Here is a 19,902-nt window from a genome sequence, read left to right on the forward strand (position 1 = left end):
GGGGGAGGGTGCAGTACTTGTCACGGTCGTATACTTACCTCCATCGGGAGGAGGAGAGGGAGAGCATCAGGATCACCCCGTGTGGCGGTGAACCAATGGAGGAGTTTAGCTGGGTGGTGTTTGGGGAGTTGAAGAATACAATGTTGTGTCCAGTGAATGATAAAACAAAGTCGACCACGGTGTGCTGAAAGAAATGGGTGAGTGAATTCTTTATTTGTTTGTAAGCTGTGGTCAGTCAGTGCCATTACAAGTGGTGACCCCATGAGTGCACAGTATTTTCTCATTTAAAATGGATAGTGATGAAAATAAACCCCTTACAGGAGCGATTGGGGAGATCAAACTGAAGATTCCTCCCCTTTTTATTAATAATGCACCAACATGATTCACGATCCTCGTAGCGCATTTCTCTGCCCTCATTGTGATGACTCAGAAGATGAAATATGGTTTACTGATGGAGCGTATTCCAGAACAGATTGCCTGTGAAGTGGAGGATGTCTGAGTGGATGCGGATGGTAATCTCCCATACGACAGGCTTGGCGGCTACTCTGCGGTGCACTCAGCCATCTAGGGAGACTCGTATTGGCCTATCACTGGCTGGTGACAGCCCAAGCGAGAGGCCACTGTCACAGATCTGGAGGTGGTGGCACAGACTAGCTGGGGAAGATCCTGTCAAAGGAGAATTTTGGAAACAGAGGTTCCATCAATGTTTATCTCATCATGTTCAAGAGCATTTGGTGAGTGTCTTTCGAATGTCCTCCCTCGATCAGTTAGCGGATCATGCCGACCTCATTCTGCCCATGACGGTCCCAACATGAGTGACCTCTGGCCAAATGTTTGAAGAGGAGAATTATTCATGGCTGAAAGAACACGCAACATATTGGAATGTCTGCGTCCCTCAGTGGTTGGAGGGAACCACTGAAATCTCTGCACCGGAATCGACAAGGCTGGTAAAGCTGACCCGGTTTCAATTGACTGGTTGAAGCCGGTGTATATCGACAGTCCACGTTCTGCACCAGAGCCAGAGTCAGGGGTTGAGTCGCACTGCAGCCAACCAGACCGTGCGTTGTCTGCCTTGCACTGTCGTACGAGGTTGGGCTGAACCATCGGCCCTCCGGATCGTGACATGGTGGGACAGCTCCAATCAGTCACCTCCTTGCATGGCTCGGGTGGGAGGGGGCTGACGTGATCAGCACTTACCTTGGTTAGAGGGAGGAGGGGAGGGAGAGCGTCAGGATCACCCCATGTGGCGGTGAGCCAATGAGAAGGTCAGAGGAATTTGGCTTGGTGGGGTTTGGGGAATTGAAAGTGCAGTATTGTGTCTAGTGAATGATAACAGAAAGCCAACTTCATGGTGTGCTGGAAGAAACACATGTGTGTTCTTTGATTGTAAGCTGTGGTGAACCAGTGCCGTTACAATCTCTTATGAACAAAGGGGTGAGCACTGAACTGCCAAGGCACAGAGGGTGATAAAAACACAGGGACTCAGCTGGGCTCGTCGGAGATAAAGATAGGCTCCCGACAATTCGGGCCTCAAGGTGTGAATGAGAAAAGGGACAGATGTCTGTCTTCAAGGGCTGGAGGGAAAGGGAAGAATGGGAGGGAGAGGAGTCCAGACCATCAGACAAAAGGTGCTAATCAGAGAGGTGAGAACTGATTTTGGCTCTGTGAGAAAGGAAACTGGGTCAGAATGGGCAGAGTGGGCTGAAGGGCTTCTTTATGGTACTTTCTCACTGAGTATCTCTGCCTTTCCTTTGGCCTTCTGGTTCTCTGCATTCCTTTTCCTTTGTTTCTTTTTTGTCTTTTCCCCCTGTTCCTGCCATAGCCTCCTCCTTTCTCAGTCTTTTCTCTTCCTCCTTATTCTTTTTCTCTCTGGTCCTTCTTGAGCTCACCAGCTGGTGACGTTCTCTTTGTCTCCAACCTTGTACAATATCAGAGTTTGGCAGCGGCTTCATCTCATTCTGAAATGAATGCCACGGGGGCCCTACACCAACATGCTGGACAGCCTGTATTTATAGTAACAGGATGCCTGTCAAAGCTTCCCAGTTGCAGCAAGTCTGGGACCAGAGCCCAGCCTGGGAGGTGGACTTTCTCTGGTGTAGCTAGACTGGTGGGAGAAGACGTCACCAGAGCTGAGAGGCTGGAAGTTTCACGCTGCTCTATGAATGAACAATTAGCTCCTTTATCATAAAGTTTTCAGTTCAAACTTGTTGTTTTGCTCAGGGTGTTAGCTTCTGAGTGCAGGTTCGATGTGGGAATATGAGCTCTAATGATCTGAGAGAACCAGGGTGAACTTAAAGGAACAACTGCAGCTGCTGGGAATTTGAAATGAAAACAGAAGATCCTGGAGATACCCAGAAGGACAGGCAGCATCTGCAGAAAAATAAATAGTGCACGTTTCGGTTCCAGAACCCTTTGAAGTTACGTTTCCTGCTTTTGTCTGATCGGTGAGGCCATCGACTTTCAAGGTGATGGCCAGAGATGACTTCTCTCTAAATGCCCCACTAAGCAGTGTGACCTGTGTTGAATGTGACTAATTTGATGGATCGCGTTCAAGAGCCTTGTTGCAGCTATACAAGACCTTGGTTACATCCCACTTATGTTCATTCCTGGCCGCCTCGAGTCTTTTCCGTGTCTCTAAACTGAATTATGCTCACACCTAGTTCCAATTTCCAGCCTTTTCCCCATATCCCTCGATACTCTCACTAATGAGATACTTGTCCATTTCCTGTTTAAATACTCCCCATGATCTGGCCTCCACCACTTTGTGCGGCAGTGAGTTCCACAGATCCATACCCTCTGACTAAAGAAGTTCTTCTTCCTCCTCTCTGTTTTAATTGGATAACTTCTAATTTTAATACTGTAACCCCTTGTCCTTGATTCACCCACCAAAGGAAACATCTTATCTACATTCACTTTGTCAAAACCTTTCAATATTCGAAATGTCTCTATGAGATCCCCCCCTCACTCCAATGAATACAACCCAAGAGCTGTCAAACGGCCCCCATACGCCAGCCCCTGTATTGCAGGAATCATCCTGGTAAATCTCCTCTGCACCCTCTCCAACAACATCATATCCTTTCTAAGATAGGGGGCCCAAAACTGTACACATTTCTCCAAATGGGGTCTCCCCAGGGCCCCATAGAGCCTCCTCGACATCTCTTTACTCTTATACACTATTCCTCTTGAAATGAATGCCAGCATAGCATTCGGCTTCTTCACTACCGATCCCACCTAGATTTTAGGTTTCCCTGCAAGAGGACACCCAGGTCCCTTTGCACCTCTGAGGTTTGAATTTTCTCCCCATCCAGATAGTCCTCTGCCCGTTGGTTTCCACTGTCAAAATGTAGAACCGAACACTTCTCAATGTTGTATCTCATCTGCCATATTTTTGCCCAGTCCCTTAATCTGTCTATGTCCTTCTGCAACTTTTCGGTTTCTATAACAGTTCCTGCTCCGCCACCTATCTTAGTGTCATCTGCAAATTTGGCCACAAAACCATTCACTCCACAATCCAAATCGTTAATATAAATTACAAGGATGGGGCCTGGATTGGAGAGCATACCTCATGAGGATAGGTTGGGTGGACTTGGCCATTTTCTCCTTGGAGCGACAGAGGGTGAGGGGGTGGCCTGATGGAGGTGTACAAGATGATGAGAGGCATTGACCCTATGGATGGCCAGAGGCTCTTTTCCCCAGGGCTGAAGTGGCTAACACGAGGGGCCATAGATTTAAGGTGTTTGGGAGTAAGTATGGGGGGCCGGTGGGGGGGGGGGGGCGGAATGTGAGAGCCAAGTTTTTCACACAGAGAGCAGAGGGAATGATGCACTGCTGGCAATGCTGATGGAGGCAGGTACAAGAGGATAAGAGGCTATTAGGTGTGTGGAACTGAGATAAATGGAGGGTGACGCAGTAGGAAAATTCCAGACAGTTGTTCGAGTAGGTTATTAGGTCGGCTCATCCCTGTGGACCTGTAGCAGGCTGTCTATACACTGTGTTCACACATGTTGCTGCTGTTGTTCTTCTTTTCCTCCTTCTCTTTCTCTTATATGTTTTATTCTTTATCTTTGGACGGAGGGGGGAATTGTTTCCACTCTGGTTCTGTGGCAGCTGCGGAGGTGAGTGTGAGAACCCCAGATCAGGGCCAAGTTCCAGGACTTGTTTCGAGCAAGTCCAACCTGATGAAACAGCGTTCTCTGGTCACCGGGGCAAAACACACAGACACACAAACAGACATAACGCGCATCCAGGCAAACAATGCACGTGCAGTAGTCGAAGGTACAAATACATAAATATTGTTCCATGGATATGAGAGTCTCGGACGGTCAGTGTGAGCAGTTCCTTTGGTCGTTCAGTGTTCTCGCTGCCCGTGGGAAGAAGCTGTTCCCCAGCCTGGTGGTGCTGGCTCTGATCCTCCTGTATCTCTTCCCCGAAGGGAGCAGCTGAAAAATGCTGTGTGCGGGGTGGAAGGGGTCCTCAATGATTTTGCGTACCCTCTTCAGACAACAATCCAGGTAGATCACATCAATGGGGGTGGTGGGGAGAGACTCCAGTGAGTGATATTCTCTGCAAACAAAAGTTACATGAAAAATACTCCAGCCATTCACATCAGGGACGGACACAAAATGCTGGTCTTCCTCACACTGACCCGAGGGAGAGGATAAAAAGAGCCTCTGACGTCTAATTCATCGTTCCACATTTGGGCTACAGCAAAGCTCAGTTCGGCCCCAGTAATAGTGGCCTCTGTCCTTTGCCATCTTAAACCTGGTTGAATTATTTTTATATTTTATCAAATAATCCAAATTTCTTTCGCAAATATGTTGTCTGTGATCTTCGCTGGGTAACTCTCCAATGCAAAATGTGCCTGAAGCAAGGTGGGGGTCTCATACTGTGAGTGCAACTGTTCATTAATTTTCAAGCTAATGCATTTCTTTTCAGAGAAATGTTTTGGCAGTTTGAGAGTGATTCCAGATACTTGGAGGGGCCTGCCTCAAAAACAACCCATCCATCTTTGTGGAAATGCCGTAAAACTAAGGTGTAGCCATCACATCAAACAATCAACAACCTTAACAGCTCTGGAGACTCAAGATTCCTTTTCCAAGTGCCCTGTCCAGTCTAGTTTAGAATTTTGGAAATACAGTAAAACGGACAGACTGCTATCAGCTCCACGCAGGCTTTGAACGGCTCATTGAAGGAGCCGACCGTAGTTTTATTTTAAATCCCACGACCCAGGATGGCGACGTCTCTGACTGCAGCAGCCATGAGGGGTCGCAGACTCCAGGGAAGCAGAGGACTGGAGCAGGTCAAAAGGAAACGGGATGCCACCCTCCACCCCTGTCTGAGAAGGAGAAGCAGAGGAGAGGACCCACAGGGTAGTGACCACAGCAGCGGACCAGTGAGGGGGGCTCTGTGGCTGAAAGACCCACGCATATGGCGGGCTGCTGCTGACTCGAGCCATGGAACTCACAGGGGCTGCAGGCTGCTGGAAACTGCGGTCAGGGGAATTGTGCTGGGCTGCGGACTGCTGGAGACTGGCTTGAATCTGGCTGAAGGGGGTTTGGAACCAGGTGCCAAAGGCAAAGGCACTGAAGGATCGGATCTGGAACTCAGGTTGCCAATGGCTTGGACAGTGTAGCTGCGGAGACTGTTGTGGTGAATCCATGAACACTCGGTGACTCTGGGGGGAATTCTCCTTTGCTTCTCTTTCTCTGACTGTAAGAGGGGCTTCATGCAATTTCTGCTGATGGTGAATCTGTCTGCCTTACAGCAGGTGAAAGGCAGATTCATGTAATATGACCCTGTGTTATTACAAAGACAATTAACTGAATCTTGAAAACCACTGATATCTGTAATTCAAGCAAATGGCAAAAAAAATGAAGGCAAATAAATTTAAAAAATGAATAAAATATTAAGTGAAAATATGTAAGTTTAAAATTATAAAAATAAATGTTTTCTGAAGTAACACATAAACCTTAGGTGAGGATGGGAGCAAATATCCAGCCAGCAGAGCGCCTTGATCGGGCTTTGCTCATAGCAGCTATTTGAATAAAGTTGTGTGAAACAGTAATGGCGTCACCCAGGATGAAGAGCTGGTTGATGCCGCTCGCCATTGGGGCGACTCTCTTAAAGTGTCTCCTATCCCTGCTTATTAAGAGTCGTCCCAGTCAGAAGCTCCATCTGTAAACTTGGGGGGGGGGGGGTTAATTATCTATAATGTTATTGTTTGTCGTTTGGGCAGCTCATTGGAGGGGGAGGAATCTGCAGATGTAGCAACAGTTAAAATTTTCATAGAATGTGACTGAAAATAAAGTAAAAAGTTTCAAGGTTTATATATTCATGGAAGTGAAGTTCAGTGGAAGTACAGTGTAGTATTTTTGTCTTTTAAACTGTTTATTCTTTTTTTAAAATTTTTTATTTTTCACATTATAAACCATATTGACTAAGATGCATACAGACATCTTTCTTCTTAAATATATACAGTGTCGTTTTCTCCCCCTTTTTCACCCCTCCCTTCCCTCCCTCCCTCACTCCCTTTCCCATTTATTTAAAGTTCAATCTATAAGATACATTAAACCCGTTAAACAATGTTGTCACTTAATAAAAATAAACAAGAAATTTTACTGAGTCAGTTCTTTTCATTATCTTCTCCTTCTGTCATTTTAGGTGGTGGAAGTCCACGGTAGGATTTCTCTATTGTGTTTCATGTACGGCTCCCATATTTGTTCAAATATTGTAATATTATTTCTTAAATTATATGTTATTTTTTCTAATGGAATACACTTATTCATTTCTATATACCATTGTTGTATTCTCAAGTTATCTTCTAATTTCCAGGTTGACATAATACATTTTTTTGCTACAGCTAGGGCTATCATAGCAAATCTTTTTTGTGCTCCATCCAAATCGAGTCCAAATTCTTTGTTTTTTATATTACTTAGGAGGAAGATCTCTGGGTTTTTTGGTATATTGCTTTTTGTGATTTTATTTAATATCTGGTTTAGATCTTCCCAAAATTTTTTCACTTTCTCACATGTCCAAATTGCATGAATTGTTGTTCCCATTTCCTTTTTACAGTGAAAACATCCGTCTGATACAGTTGGGTCCCATTTATTTAACTTTTGAGGTGTGATATATAAGCTGTGTATCCAGTTATATTGTATCATACGTAACCTCGTGTTTATTGTATTTCTCATAGTTCCGGAGCATAGCTTCTCCCATGTTTCATTCTTTATCTTTATGTTTAGATCTTGTTCCCATTTTTGTTTAGTTTTACCATTAGTTTCCTCGTTCTCCTTTTCTTGCAGTTTGATGTACATGTTTGTTACAAATTTTTTGATTATCATTGTGTCTATAATCACATATTCAATATTGCTTTCTTCTGGTAACCTCAGACTGTTTCCCAATTTGTCCTTCAAGTAGGTTTTCAGTTGGTAGTATGCAAACATTGTATCATGAGTTATATTATATTTATCCTTCATTTGTTCAAAGGATAATAATTTATTTCCCGAAAAACAATTTTCTATTCTTTTGATCCCTTTTCTCTCCCATTCTCTAAAGGAAAGGTTATCTATTGTAAAAGAGATTAGCTGATTTTGTGTCATTATTAGTTTTGGTAGTTGGTAATTTGTTTTATTCCTTTCTACATGAATCTTCTTCCAAATGTTGAGCAGATGATGCAATACCGGTGAATTCCTACATTGTACCAATTTTTCATCCCATTTATATAGTATATGTTCAGGTATCTTCTCCCCTATTTTATCTAGTTCTAATCTGGTCCAATCTGGTTTTTCCCTTGTTTGATAAAAATCTGATAGGTATCTTAATTGTGTGGCTCTATAATAATTTTTAAAGTTTGGAAGTTGTCAGCCTCCTTGTTTGTACCATTCTGTTAATTTATCTAGTGCTATCCTTGGTTTCCCCCCTTTCCATAAAAATTTCCTTATTATTTTCTTTAACTCCTTGAAGAATTTCTCTGTTAGGCGTATTGGTAATGACTGAAATAGGTATTGTATCCTTGGGAAAATGTTCATTTTAATACAGTTTATCCTTCCTATTAGTGTTAGTGGTAAGTCTTTCCAATGCTCTAAGTCGTCTTGTAATTTTTTCATTAATGGATGGTAATTGAGTTTATATAGATGGCCGAGGTTTTTATTTATTTGTATACCTAGGTATCACACTGCCTTTGTTTGCCATCTAAATGGCGATTCTTTCTTAAACTTTGAGAAATCGCATTATTCATTGGCATTGCTTCACTTTTATTTGCGTTGATCTTGTACCCCGACACTTCTCCATATTCTTTCAATTTCCTATGTAATTCTTTTATTGATATTTCTGGTTATGTTAAGTATATTATAACGTCATCTGCAAATAGACTGATTTTATATTCCTTCTCTTTTATTTTTATCCCTTTTATTTTATTTTCTGTTCTTATCAGTTCTGCTAGTGGTTCTATAGCTAACGCAAACAGTGAGGGAGATAGTGGACATCCCTGCCTTGTTGATCTGCTTAAGTTAAATTGTTTTGATATATATCCATTTACTGTCACTTTCGCCAATGGCCCCTTATGTAATGCTTTAATCCAATTAATATATTTCTCTGGTAAGCTGAATTTTTGTAGTACTTTGAATAAATAATTCCATTCTACTCTGTCAAAGGCCTTCTTTGCGTCTAAAGCAACCGCTACTGTTGGAGTTTTATTTCCTTGTACTGCATGAATTAAGTTAATAAATTTACAGATATTGTCTGTTGTTCATCTTTTTTTAATAAATCCAGTTTGGTCTAGATTTACTATTTTTGGTACATAGTCGGTTAACCTGTTTGCTAATAGTTTAGCTATTATCTTATAATCTGTGTTAAGTAAAGATATTGGTCTATATGACGCTGGTGCAAGTGGGTCTTTCCCTGTCTTTGGTATTACTGTAATTATTGCTGTTTTGCATGAATCTGGTATGCTTTGTGCTTTATCAATCTGGTTAATTACTTCCAGAAGGGGAGGGATTAGTAAGTCTTTAAATGTTTTATAGAATTCTATTGGGAATCCATCCTCTCCTGGTGTTTCATTGTTCGGTAGTTTTTTTTATTATCTCCTGTAATTCTTCTATTTCAAATGGTTTTATTAATTTATTTTGCTCCTCTGTTTGTAATTTCAGTAGTTCAATTTTAGTTAGAAATTCATCTATTTTGTCTTCTTTCCCTTCGTTTTCAGTTTGATATAGTTGCTCGTAGAATTCCCTGAAGTTTTCATTGATCTCTGTTGGATTATATGTAATTTGCTTGTCCTTTTTCCTTAATGCCAATACTATTCTCTAGTTTGTTCTGTCTTAAGTTGCCACGCTAGAATTTTGTGCGTTTTTTCTCCTAGTTCATAATATTTCTGTTTTGTCTTCATTATGTTCTTCTCCACCTTATATGTTTGTAGTGTTTCATATTTTATTTTTTTTATCTGCCAATTCTCTTCTTTTAGTTGTATCTTCCTTTATTGCTAATTCTTTTTCTATATTTGTTATTTCCCTTTCCAACTGTTCTGTTTCCCGATTGTAGTCCTTCTTCATCTTAGTTACATAACTTATTATTTGCCCTCTGATGAACACTTTCATTGCATCCCATAGTATAAACTTATCTTTCACTGATTCCGTATTTATTTCAAAGTACATTTTAATTTGTCGTTCAATGAATTCTCTAAAATCCTGTCTTTTAAGTAGCATGGAGTTTAATCTCCATCTATACATTCTTGATGGGATGTCCTCTAGCTCTATTGCCAATAATAGGGGTGAGTGGTCTGATAATAGTCTAGCTTTATATTCCGTTTTCCCATCGCTCCCTTGAATGTGGGCTGATAACAGGAATAGGTCTGTTCATGTTTCATTCTTTATCTTTATGTTTAGATCTTGTTCCCATTTTTTGTGTTTAGATCTTGTTCCCATTTTTGTTTAGTTTTACCATTAGTTTCCTCGTTCTCCATTTCTTGCAGTTTGATGTACATGTTTGTTACAAATTTTTTGATTATCATTGCGTCTGTAATCACATATTCAAAATTGCTTCCTTCTGGTAACCTCAGACTGTTTCCCAATTGAGGTGTGAAACATCACACCTCAAAACATATTCATGTTTTTTGTCTGCCCGAATAATATGAATATTCCTTTTCCTTTGGGTGTTGTTTCCTCCATATATCCAAAAGTTGCATTTCTTGCATCGATTTAATTATAAATTTGGTTACTTTGTTCTTTCTGTTAGTTTTTTTTCCAGTTTTATCCATGTTTAAATCCAAATTAAGGTTAAAATCCCCTCCTATTAGTATGTTCCCTTGCGTGTCTGCTATCTTCAAAAATATATCTTGCATAAATTTTTGATCTTCTTCATTAGGTAAATATACATTGAGTAAATTCCAAAATTCTGAATATATCTGACATTTTATCATTACGTATCTCCCTGCTGGATCTATTATTTCCTCTTCTATTTTGATTGGTACATTTTTATTGATTAATATAGCTACTCCTCTGGCTTTTGAATTATATGATGCTGCTGTTACATGTCCTATCCAATCTCTCTTTAATTTCTTGTGTTCCACTTTAGTTAAGTGTGTTTCTTGTACGAATTTTTTCTTTTTTCAGTAAATTTAACAGTTTCTTCCTTTTGATTTGGTTATGTATTCCATTAATATTTAAAGTCATATAGTTCAACATAGCCATTTCATATTTTGTTTATCTTTCCTTTCCGTTTCATCATTACCACCTTCCCTTCTTATCCATTTCTGCTTTCTTTTTTTGAACACATTATAAGTAAACATTTCTAAAACATTAAATATTTCCACTATTCTCATATCTAAAATTCCTTTAACTCCAATAGCCCCTCCCCTTCCTGAGTTGCCCTTTGTCCCTTGTCGGGCAACCACATCTCCCCTCTCCATTTGGATTTGTGAATTCACTTGCAAGCGTCAACTGATTTCGCAGTGACTGTAATTCTTCCCCACCCAGTCCCCCCCATAAAAGATTTTAATCTTCATATATAACAAAGGTCACTCTCTTAATTCCCTCCTTACTTCCTTTCTTCCCTTTCTTTCCCTTCTTAGATACATACACACATATACATACATATATATATATATATATATATATATACCTACATACACACATACATATAGTCTGCTGTCATTTTTGTTCTTGTTACATCTCTTCATCTCTCTGTCTGTTTTGTAGTTGTTCTGCAAATTTTCGTGCTTCTTCCAGATCCAAGAATAGTCTGTTTTGCTGTCCCAGAATAACTATTTAAAGTACTGCTGGGTATTTTAACATAAATTTATAACCTTTTTTCCATAGTGTCGTTTTTGCTGCATTAAACTCCTTCCTCTTCTTCAGGAGTTCAAAACTTATATTACAGTGGTTTTTTTGTCTTCTCTTATTTTCTTCATTGCCTTCTCCAATATATTTTCTCTTGTTGTATATCTTAGGAATTTTACTAGAATGGATCTTGGTTTTTGTTGTGGTTGTGGTTTAGGGGCTAATGTTCTGTGTGCCCTTTCTATTTCCATTTCTTCCTGTAATTCTGGTCTTCCTAGAACCCTGGGGATCCATTCTTTTATAAATTATTTCATATTTTTGCCTTCTTCATCTTCCTTAAGGCCCACTATCTTTATATTGTTTCTTCTATTATAATTTTCCATTATACTTTTTTTTAATCAGATTCTTCTAATTTCTTTTTTAAGTCATCTACTTCCATTTCTATGGCTGTTTCTCGTTCTTCCACCTTGTCTACTCTTTTTCCTATTTCTGTCATGATCATCTCTAATCTATTCACTTTTTCTTCTGTACTTTTTACTCTTCTTTTTATTTCACTGAATTCTTGTGACTGCCATTCTTTTACTGATTCCATATATTCTTTAAAAAGATATATATCCATGTACTTGCCCTTCCCTTCATCTTCCATTTCTGTGTTCTTCCTCCTCTTTTTCTGAGTCCACTCCAGGATCTGTGCCCTTTACCTCTGTCTCTTCTGGTTTTCCTGCTGGGTTGTTTGTTTTATTTTATTGGGTATTTTTGGTCTTCTTATTTTTATTAGAAGTGTCTTGATGTTGGTCTTCTTCCTCTGGGTTGGTCATCTGTTGTTTCTTTGATTTCTTATTTTTACTCTCTTCTTTCTTGCTCTCATTATTTTCTGTTTTCCCCTTGCTGTTGTGTTGTAGTTGTCAGTTTCAGCTGTGGAGATCGACTCCTCAGCTGGTCCCCCCTCCTGTCAGTGTTATTTTTGTCTTGCGCATTGCGCATGCGCGAGGAGTCGCGCATGCGTGTTTGCGCACTTTTGTTTTGCTCCATGAGCCATTTTTGTAGTCCCGAGTTTGGGGCTTCAACTGACCTCAGGGAGCGGGCTTCTCTCTCCACGGCGGGCCTCCTTGTACAGGTAAGGCCTTCACCTTCTTCTTCCGACGTCTTTCCTTCTTCTTTTCTTCCCGTTGTTTTTGGCTTTTCTTTCTTCGCTGCCATTTTCTCCACACTTTTACTTTCACTTTGTTTTGGTTTTTATGTTTGTGCCTTTGGTTTTTCTCTATCTTTTTTTAACTTTTCTGGAGAGGGCTGGAGTTCCCCGACCAGCTACTACTCCATCACGTGACTCCTCTAAGCTGTTTATTCTTAATGCAGGTATATTATTTAGGCATTGTAAGTGTAAGTCTCAAGCTACGTGAAAACACACTTATCCAGCATCTACCAATCCCCGTAGGTGCCGGATACCAGGGGTTTTATTGGAATAGTCATTATTTGTTACACAGGGAGGAAATGTGTAGAAGGAGGATACTGCTTGATATCTCCATAATTCCTTAACCCCATCCACGCATTTATACATCGAGTATTGATTATTTCAACGATCACCTGGTCTGTTTCTCATTCTTGTCTTCAACCTTTGCTCACTCCCAACTCTCCTACCATATCCAAAGGTCTACTGAGCTCTGACCCCCCCCCCCCTTGCCTCTGAGCTTCATTCTAAGATCCAGCGACCTGTTGGGAGAATGAGTGGGTTCGAGTGGTATTGGGTGCACATGGGTGCCTGATGGTTAGGGAAGACTTGGTGGATCAAAGGCACTATTTCTGTACGAAAGTTCCCTCTGACTCGTAGAATCATGTAGCAGCACACTACAGAGACCGGACCTTTGGCTCATCCAGTCCATGCCGAACTATTAGTTCCCTCCATACCCCTCGCATCCACTTCCCTATTTCAAAATGTCAAAATCAAGCCTGCATTCACAACTTCAGTTGAAGACTCGGTCCACACTCTCACCACCCTCTGCATGAAGTTCAGATTCAGATTTCCGATTTATTGTCAGAGTACATACATGGCATCACATACCACCCTGAGATTCTTTTTCCTGCTGGCGCGGTAGAATTACCACTAATTGGTAGTGCAAAAAAACTGTACACAGCATAAACATGTAAACAAACAAAGAACTGTAAACAGTAAAGCACAAAATTCTGTGGTTGAAGTACAAACACAAAATGCTGGAGAAGGTCAGTAGGTCCAACAGTGTCCTTCATGTAGCAAAAGGCTTGAGCCCTTCATCAAAGTGAGAGAAAATGCCGGTGAGCATCAGATTAAAAGAGTGGGAGGGGGAAGGGGGGGTGGTGGCAGGACAGGAGACGATAGGTGGAGAAGGGAGGGAGGGGACAGCAGCACTGAGGGGGAGGGGGGAGTTTGACGGAAACAGGTAGAGAGAAAGGCAATATGGCTATGGAATCAAGTCTAGGTGAGTACGTGGATGTAGAGCTTGAGGTGGACAGATGAGGAGCAGTGTGAAAGAATCCCACAGAAATCCCTTAAGAGAGCAAAGGAGAACTTCTTCAAGGCAGGCATCCCTCGAAGAGCTTTCTCAGAGCTGTTGTAGTGGTCAGAAGTAAAACACAAAATTCTGTGGTCACCGTGGGTGAAGTAAAAACACAAAATGCTGGAGAAACCCGGCAGATAGCGAATGTCAACAAACTGTGCAATACATAGAGAACAAAAAGAAAATCAATAAAGTGCACAGGTCTGAGTCCTTAAATGTGTCCCTGATTCAAGTCAAGTCACGTTTATTTCTCATTCATACAATAACCATTGCAGAGTACCATGAAAATGAGATAGCATTTCTCCAGACTGGTTATTTACATGGCTAAATTACATCAGAAACTTTTTATAAATAACATATCACATAAATATCATGTAACACATGCCAGCCCTGTGTACCCTTGGAGTTCAGAAGCCTCATTGCTTGGGGTAGAAAACTGTCTTGCAATCTGGTCGTGAGGGCCCGAACGCTACGGTACCTCTTCCCGGATGGCAGGAGGGAGAAGAGATTGCGGAGTGATGTGTGGAGTCCTTCACAATGTTTATGGCTTTCTGCAAACAACGGCCATTATAAATGTCCATCATGGCAGGGAGAGAGACCCCAATAATCCCCTCAGCAGTCTTCACTGTCCGCCACAGGGACTTGCGTTCTGGGGATGCTGCCGTTCCCGAACCAGGCAGTGATGCAGTTACATAGCGTGCTCGAACAAGAAACAGTTTGTGTGTCCGTCTGTGAGGCCACCATTTTGTTCATGGGCTCGGAGGGGTTCCTATTGCCCAGGCCTTGTATATTCAGGATGCGGACGGTGCTCTTGTGCTAGCTGAGTTCCAGGGAATTAAGGAGGAAATGCCAGAATTGTTCTCCTTGGGAGGATTTTCCACAAAGGACCTTGTTTTTGCTGTGGTAGCAGCATCCAGGGCGCTGATGACATGCCAGAACTTGGTGTCCTCCAAGACAATGCCTCTGATCTGGAACTGTGACTCGGCCAGTTGAAACCAATTCCTGGGCTGATTTGCCCAGTAGCGCTGCAAGTGCATGCCCACAGCATTGGTCACAGCTGTTGCGACTGTAGCAGTAGCAGCGCCCTGCATTAAGTTGCATTCGAGGTGGGTTCCAAAGATGTTGGAACCATCGGGGTCACTCCTGTGGCGTCTGCTAATGGCAGAGCAGCTGAAATGAGAGACATCCCCACAGCACGAGGTGAATCAGTAAATGAACTTTATTTGAATCTCTTGTGCTGCCTTTAGGGGATGACCCATTTCCTGTCTGGGGTGCGCTAGTCTATAGGAGTGACATCAGCACGTTGCGGAGTCACTGCCTGCCCAACAATGTGCAACCAGGAAATGGTGACATCTCTCAGGCAATGTGTGTCACCAATCGTGGGCTTCTCCTGAGAAGGGATGGGGGGGGGCCCAAGCTGTCTTGTACCAAGTGACTTGGGTGGCGATTCGGCCTGTCTAACCCCATGGTCACTTGGCCTGCTATATTAACATTTATTTTTTTTGCCATGTCTGAACTACCTGTTTTAATATGGGGCTATTCATTTCTCTTGGTATTAATTTAGTGACCCACTGATATATAGCTCTCCTGCTATCTTTTCTCCCACTGTGTGTTGTCCAATTTGTGCCCAGGAAGGGGATAGACACTTCCCTCGTAGAGTGAAGCGATAAACCTTGACTGGGCCATCCAATAGTATTTTTTGAAGTCTGGTAATTTCAGACCTCCCAGTTTGTAACCCTGTCAAATTTTCCATGGGGATCCCAGCCACCTGACCATTCCACAAGTACTTAAAGAAGCTCAGGGGAATGGGATGGGCAAGGACTGAAATAAATATTTTAGTCTTGGCATCACTTTCATTTTAACACAATTAACCCTCCCCACCAAAGTTACGGGCAGGGTTTTCCATCTATCCAAATCATCCTCAATCTTGCAGAGCAAAGGGAGATAAACGAGTTTATGTAAATTACTCAAATCTTTATCTACTTATATTGAATGCCCTTCTGCAGCCATTTAAATTGGCTCCCTTGTTGGTTCTGTCTATAATCTCCCTTTGTCAAGAGCATGATTTCAGTCTTATCCACATTTATCTTGTACCCAGAGATCTTGCCATGATATTCCAGTGTGGTCCTCAGCCTGGCCAATGATCCCTCCAGGTTGGTCAAATGTATTAGCACATCATCAGTAAATAAATGGAGTTTGTGCTCCTTCTAGCCCACCTTGAACCCTTTTATTTCTGCATCCCATCAGATGGCTTCTGCCAGCGGTTCAATAGCTAATATAAACAACACTGGGGACAATGGACCTACCCAGTGGGAACTCCGGAAACATCTGCCAGCATCTATCAGCTGCTCCCATCAGGAAAGACACACAGGGGTATCAGAGCCAAGAATCACCAGGCTTCCCCTCACGGGCAGTGAGAATGCTGGACGACTGAATGAACCGCTCACACGATCCCTCCGAGGCTCTGCTATCGACATGTGCTGGATGTATATCATTTGTCTGATTGGGTGTGATGTCTGGGTGTGTGTCTGCGTGTTTTTGCATCGAGAATGCTGTTTCGTCGGGTTGCACTTGTACAATGGGATGATAATAAACTTGAACTGTAACCTCCCTGCCCCTCCCCCCCCCCCACTGAAATGAGTACAATTTATTCCCACGAACTCATTCCTAATTACCTCATCACTAGTGGTCCCTAAGTTGTCAACAATACCTGTCATTCAAACAATGTCATTCATCTGCGGTAAAGCATGCGGAGTGCCCTGGATATCGATTAATAGGAAGGTATCTTTCCTTTGTTGCCTCCAGTGAAGGGATATTCTTTCATGCTTCGCGTAAATGGATGAAAATTGGAATGACTCCCTCCTCCCTTCCCCACCCCCTCCATCCTGTGGCAATATTGAAGTGGAAGGGGGCAGTGAAAAGATTAATACACTTGAGGTTGCTTGGTGCTTGAAGAAGCTGGGTTAACTCTGTGTCAAGCTCGGCTGAACGATTGGGTTAAAGCCCCTGCCCCGGGACTACGGGCAGATGAGAAGGGTCGGGAGTGGGGGAGGGATTGCTTCTCTCACAAGCTTTCTCTTGGAGCGACCGTTCTGTTCACGACTCGATCGGATGAAGTTGTGATAATGGAGAGTCTTAATCTTTGCGCCCTGAGTTTTCTGATTTCGGACTGGCCGAGGCACGTTTCCAAACCCTTGGTGTTCAGATTTAAGGAAGTCTGTTTGGATAAAGTCTGTGGCTGTCACCCCACCCCCGCTCCTGATGAAGCACATAGCAGGAAATTCCAGGTCTCTTTTTCCTTAGTCCAGCCTTCACCCTGCTGCAGTTCACTTACGATTAGCACAGGGGTGCTTCAGCAGGGTAATGTGGGGGAGGGGGAGGTCACTCTGGGAGCCAGGAGAAATCTGAAGCCCGTCATGGATGCCATCATCATCCAGAAGCGACTGGTGGAGCGACTCCTCTCTCCCCGGGCAAGATGGGAACGGTGCCACCGGGCACAGCTGCAGGTACTGTGATAGAAGGGGGCTGGTCCGCTGGCAGCTCAGGGGCAGCGCCAAAGAAAGGGAAGGTGCTCACAGAGGGGTTGGGAGTGGCTGTGGAAAGGCTCCACTTGTGCTCTCTCCCCGAATAATCTCAGTGACTCACCCAGTGGGAATGAGCCACATTTGCTTTTGCTTGACGACATATCTTATTGATTACGGAACATGTTTATTTAATGCTAGCCGCTGTTACTGAGAATCCTAGTGTATCCTGATTCAGTGACACTGGGTGTTGGTACTGAGAATCCCAGTGGGTCCTGAGTCAGTGACACTGGGTGTTGGTACTGAGAATCCCAGTGGGCCCTGAATCAGTGACACTGGGTGTTGGTACTGAGAATCCCAGTGGGCCCTGAATCAGTGACACTGGCTGTTGGTACTGAGAATCCCAGTGGGCCCTGAATCAGTGACACTGGGTGTTGGTACTGAGAATCCCGGTGGGTCCTGAGTCAATGACACTGGGTGTTGGAACTGAGAATCCCAGTGGGCCCTGAATCAGTGACACTGGGTGCTGGAACTGAGAATCCCAGTGGGCCCTGAATCAGTGACACTGGGTGTTGGTACTGAGAATCCCAGTGGGCCCTGAATCAGTGACACTGGCTGTTGGTACTGAGAATCCCAGTGGGACCTGAATCAGTGACACTGGGTGTTGGTACTGAGAATCCCAGTGGACCCTGAATCAGTGATACTGGGTGTCATCATTTAGTGACACCGTGTTTTCACATTTGATCCTGTGAGCCTTTTCCTTCAGTGGATCTGGACGGCCTTACTGAGGGATTGCTGCAACACCAACCTGTGGCTTTTCGTCTCATTCCAGAGTGCTTGTGTGCACTTGTGCCTGCTTCTTGAAACTATTGGTACTGAGAATCCCACTATTGCTTCAATTGTACCATCTGGAATACAGGACAATGTTTGTGTCTGTCTAAGTGTTTTCCCTTCCCTCGAAATGCTCACCCACAAACAATGAGGGCTTCACCCCAAACCTTGCTTATGTATCTTCATCTCACACTGCATGATGTGCTGAGTTTCTCCAGCACTTTAGTGTAAACCACCAACCAACATCAAGGCAGTTCGGCTGATGAGAAATTGCAGATTCCTGCGAAAAGCTTTCCATTGCAATTTATCTTTTGCTCTGCATCCACATCAGCTGCAGGATTGAATCTGAGTGGTGTGTGGATTCACTAGTGAGCCGCCACTGTTCACTACCATCCTCAGATTGGCGGCCCCCTTGATGGACCCGGCTGTAAGCTGCGGAATCCTCTCATTCTATACGGCTAGTGCTCTGCCCCTCCCTTTCCATAAGATGCTCATTTTACTGCTGGTACACATGCTGCAACACAGACCCAGTGAACCAGCTTTAACCTTGACATTGGCTTCCCTCTGTGCAGGCTTTAAACATTCTCCCTGTCACTACACATGGTTTCCCGACGTTCTCTGGTTTCCATAAGACATAGGAGCAGACATCGGTCATTCAGCCCCGTCATTTAACCATGGGCTGAACCCTTTTTCCACTCAGCCCCACTCCCCGGCCTTCTCCCCATAACCTTTGATACCCTGGCTAATCAATAACCTATAGATCTCTGCCTTAAATACACCTGGTCTCTACAACCACCTGTGGTGACAAATTCCACAGATTTACCACCCTCTGGCTAATGAAATCCCTTCGTAACTCTCTACTAAGTGGATACCCTTTGTTACAGAGTCCAGAGGACCCCAAAAACCAGCAGCAATAGATATTCACCACAACACAGGGTTACTTAAACAAAAGTAGTTTTTAATTATATTTGAACAAGAAAACAGAATTAAACTTTTAACTTATTACTTAACCTACTTACTTAACCTACCTAACCTATTTAATCCCCCCTCTAATACTAAGCGCAGGTGTGTGTAATGTGTATATAAGTTTAGAAAAGTTCTTTGTATCACAGTCCAATCTCACTGGTTGCAGGCATTTCTTGTACTGTGCACAGAAGTTAGCATTAACAAAGTTCACCAGGCTTTGGTGCTTAACGGGCAAATGGTTACCACTCAAGAGGGTTCTTGCTGATTTTCAGAGGGAAATTCGTTTTCCAGGACATCCACAACTGATTCCTTCTCAATTAGTCTTGCTGACAAAACCTGCCCCCTTCAGGGTTCTCCAGATGATCCTCTTTCTTTCAGGTCACCTTTCAAACAACTCATCTTCTCCTTTCACCAGGCAGTCGTCTAAAAGTTTGCCAGCTTGTCCCTCTGGAACCGATTTCTCTGTCTCTCCTTCTGTCTCAGCTCCCTCCCTCTCTGAGAGCAACACTGTTCTCCCTCTGCCTGCAAAGATCACGTGTTCTCCCAGGCAGCTCGCTGCTGTATGTTCCTACTTTGTTGCTTTCTGCAAAATAGCACTCTGCAAAAGTCCTCCAAAAATTCTGTGTTTTGAAATGTTTGTGTGCAACCTGCTCTAACAATTCCTCCCAACCTCTAAATACCCTGTCACGCTATGACAAGTGGATGAGGAGCTCATTCTCATTTTTGGAATAACCATGGAAGGAGAGTACGCTCACTCGAGCTTTGAATTTATCTTTATAA

At 43.0% G+C, this 19,902-nt stretch overlaps 1 protein-coding gene across 2 annotated transcripts in view; it reads left to right on the plus strand.

The window, feature by feature from the left end:
* Positions 1-19,902, plus strand: part of septin5a (septin 5a) — a 148,293-nt gene that overhangs the window by 85,384 nt on the left and 43,007 nt on the right. Inside the window, exon 1 of one of the 2 annotated variants that reach the window (XM_069933708.1) lies at positions 16,750-17,310. The exons of the other annotated variant lie outside the window; for it this stretch is intronic. Coding sequence (XP_069789809.1) covers positions 16,930-17,310 — 381 coding nt within the window. The 5' untranslated portion in view covers positions 16,750-16,929. Of the gene's footprint in view, positions 1-16,749; positions 17,311-19,902 lie in introns of those variants that run through there. 2 annotated transcript variants of the gene reach the window in all.

The sequence above is a fragment of the Narcine bancroftii genome, chromosome 4, assembly GCF_036971445.1.
Source record: "Narcine bancroftii isolate sNarBan1 chromosome 4, sNarBan1.hap1, whole genome shotgun sequence".
NCBI lineage: Eukaryota > Metazoa > Chordata > Chondrichthyes > Torpediniformes > Narcinidae > Narcine > Narcine bancroftii.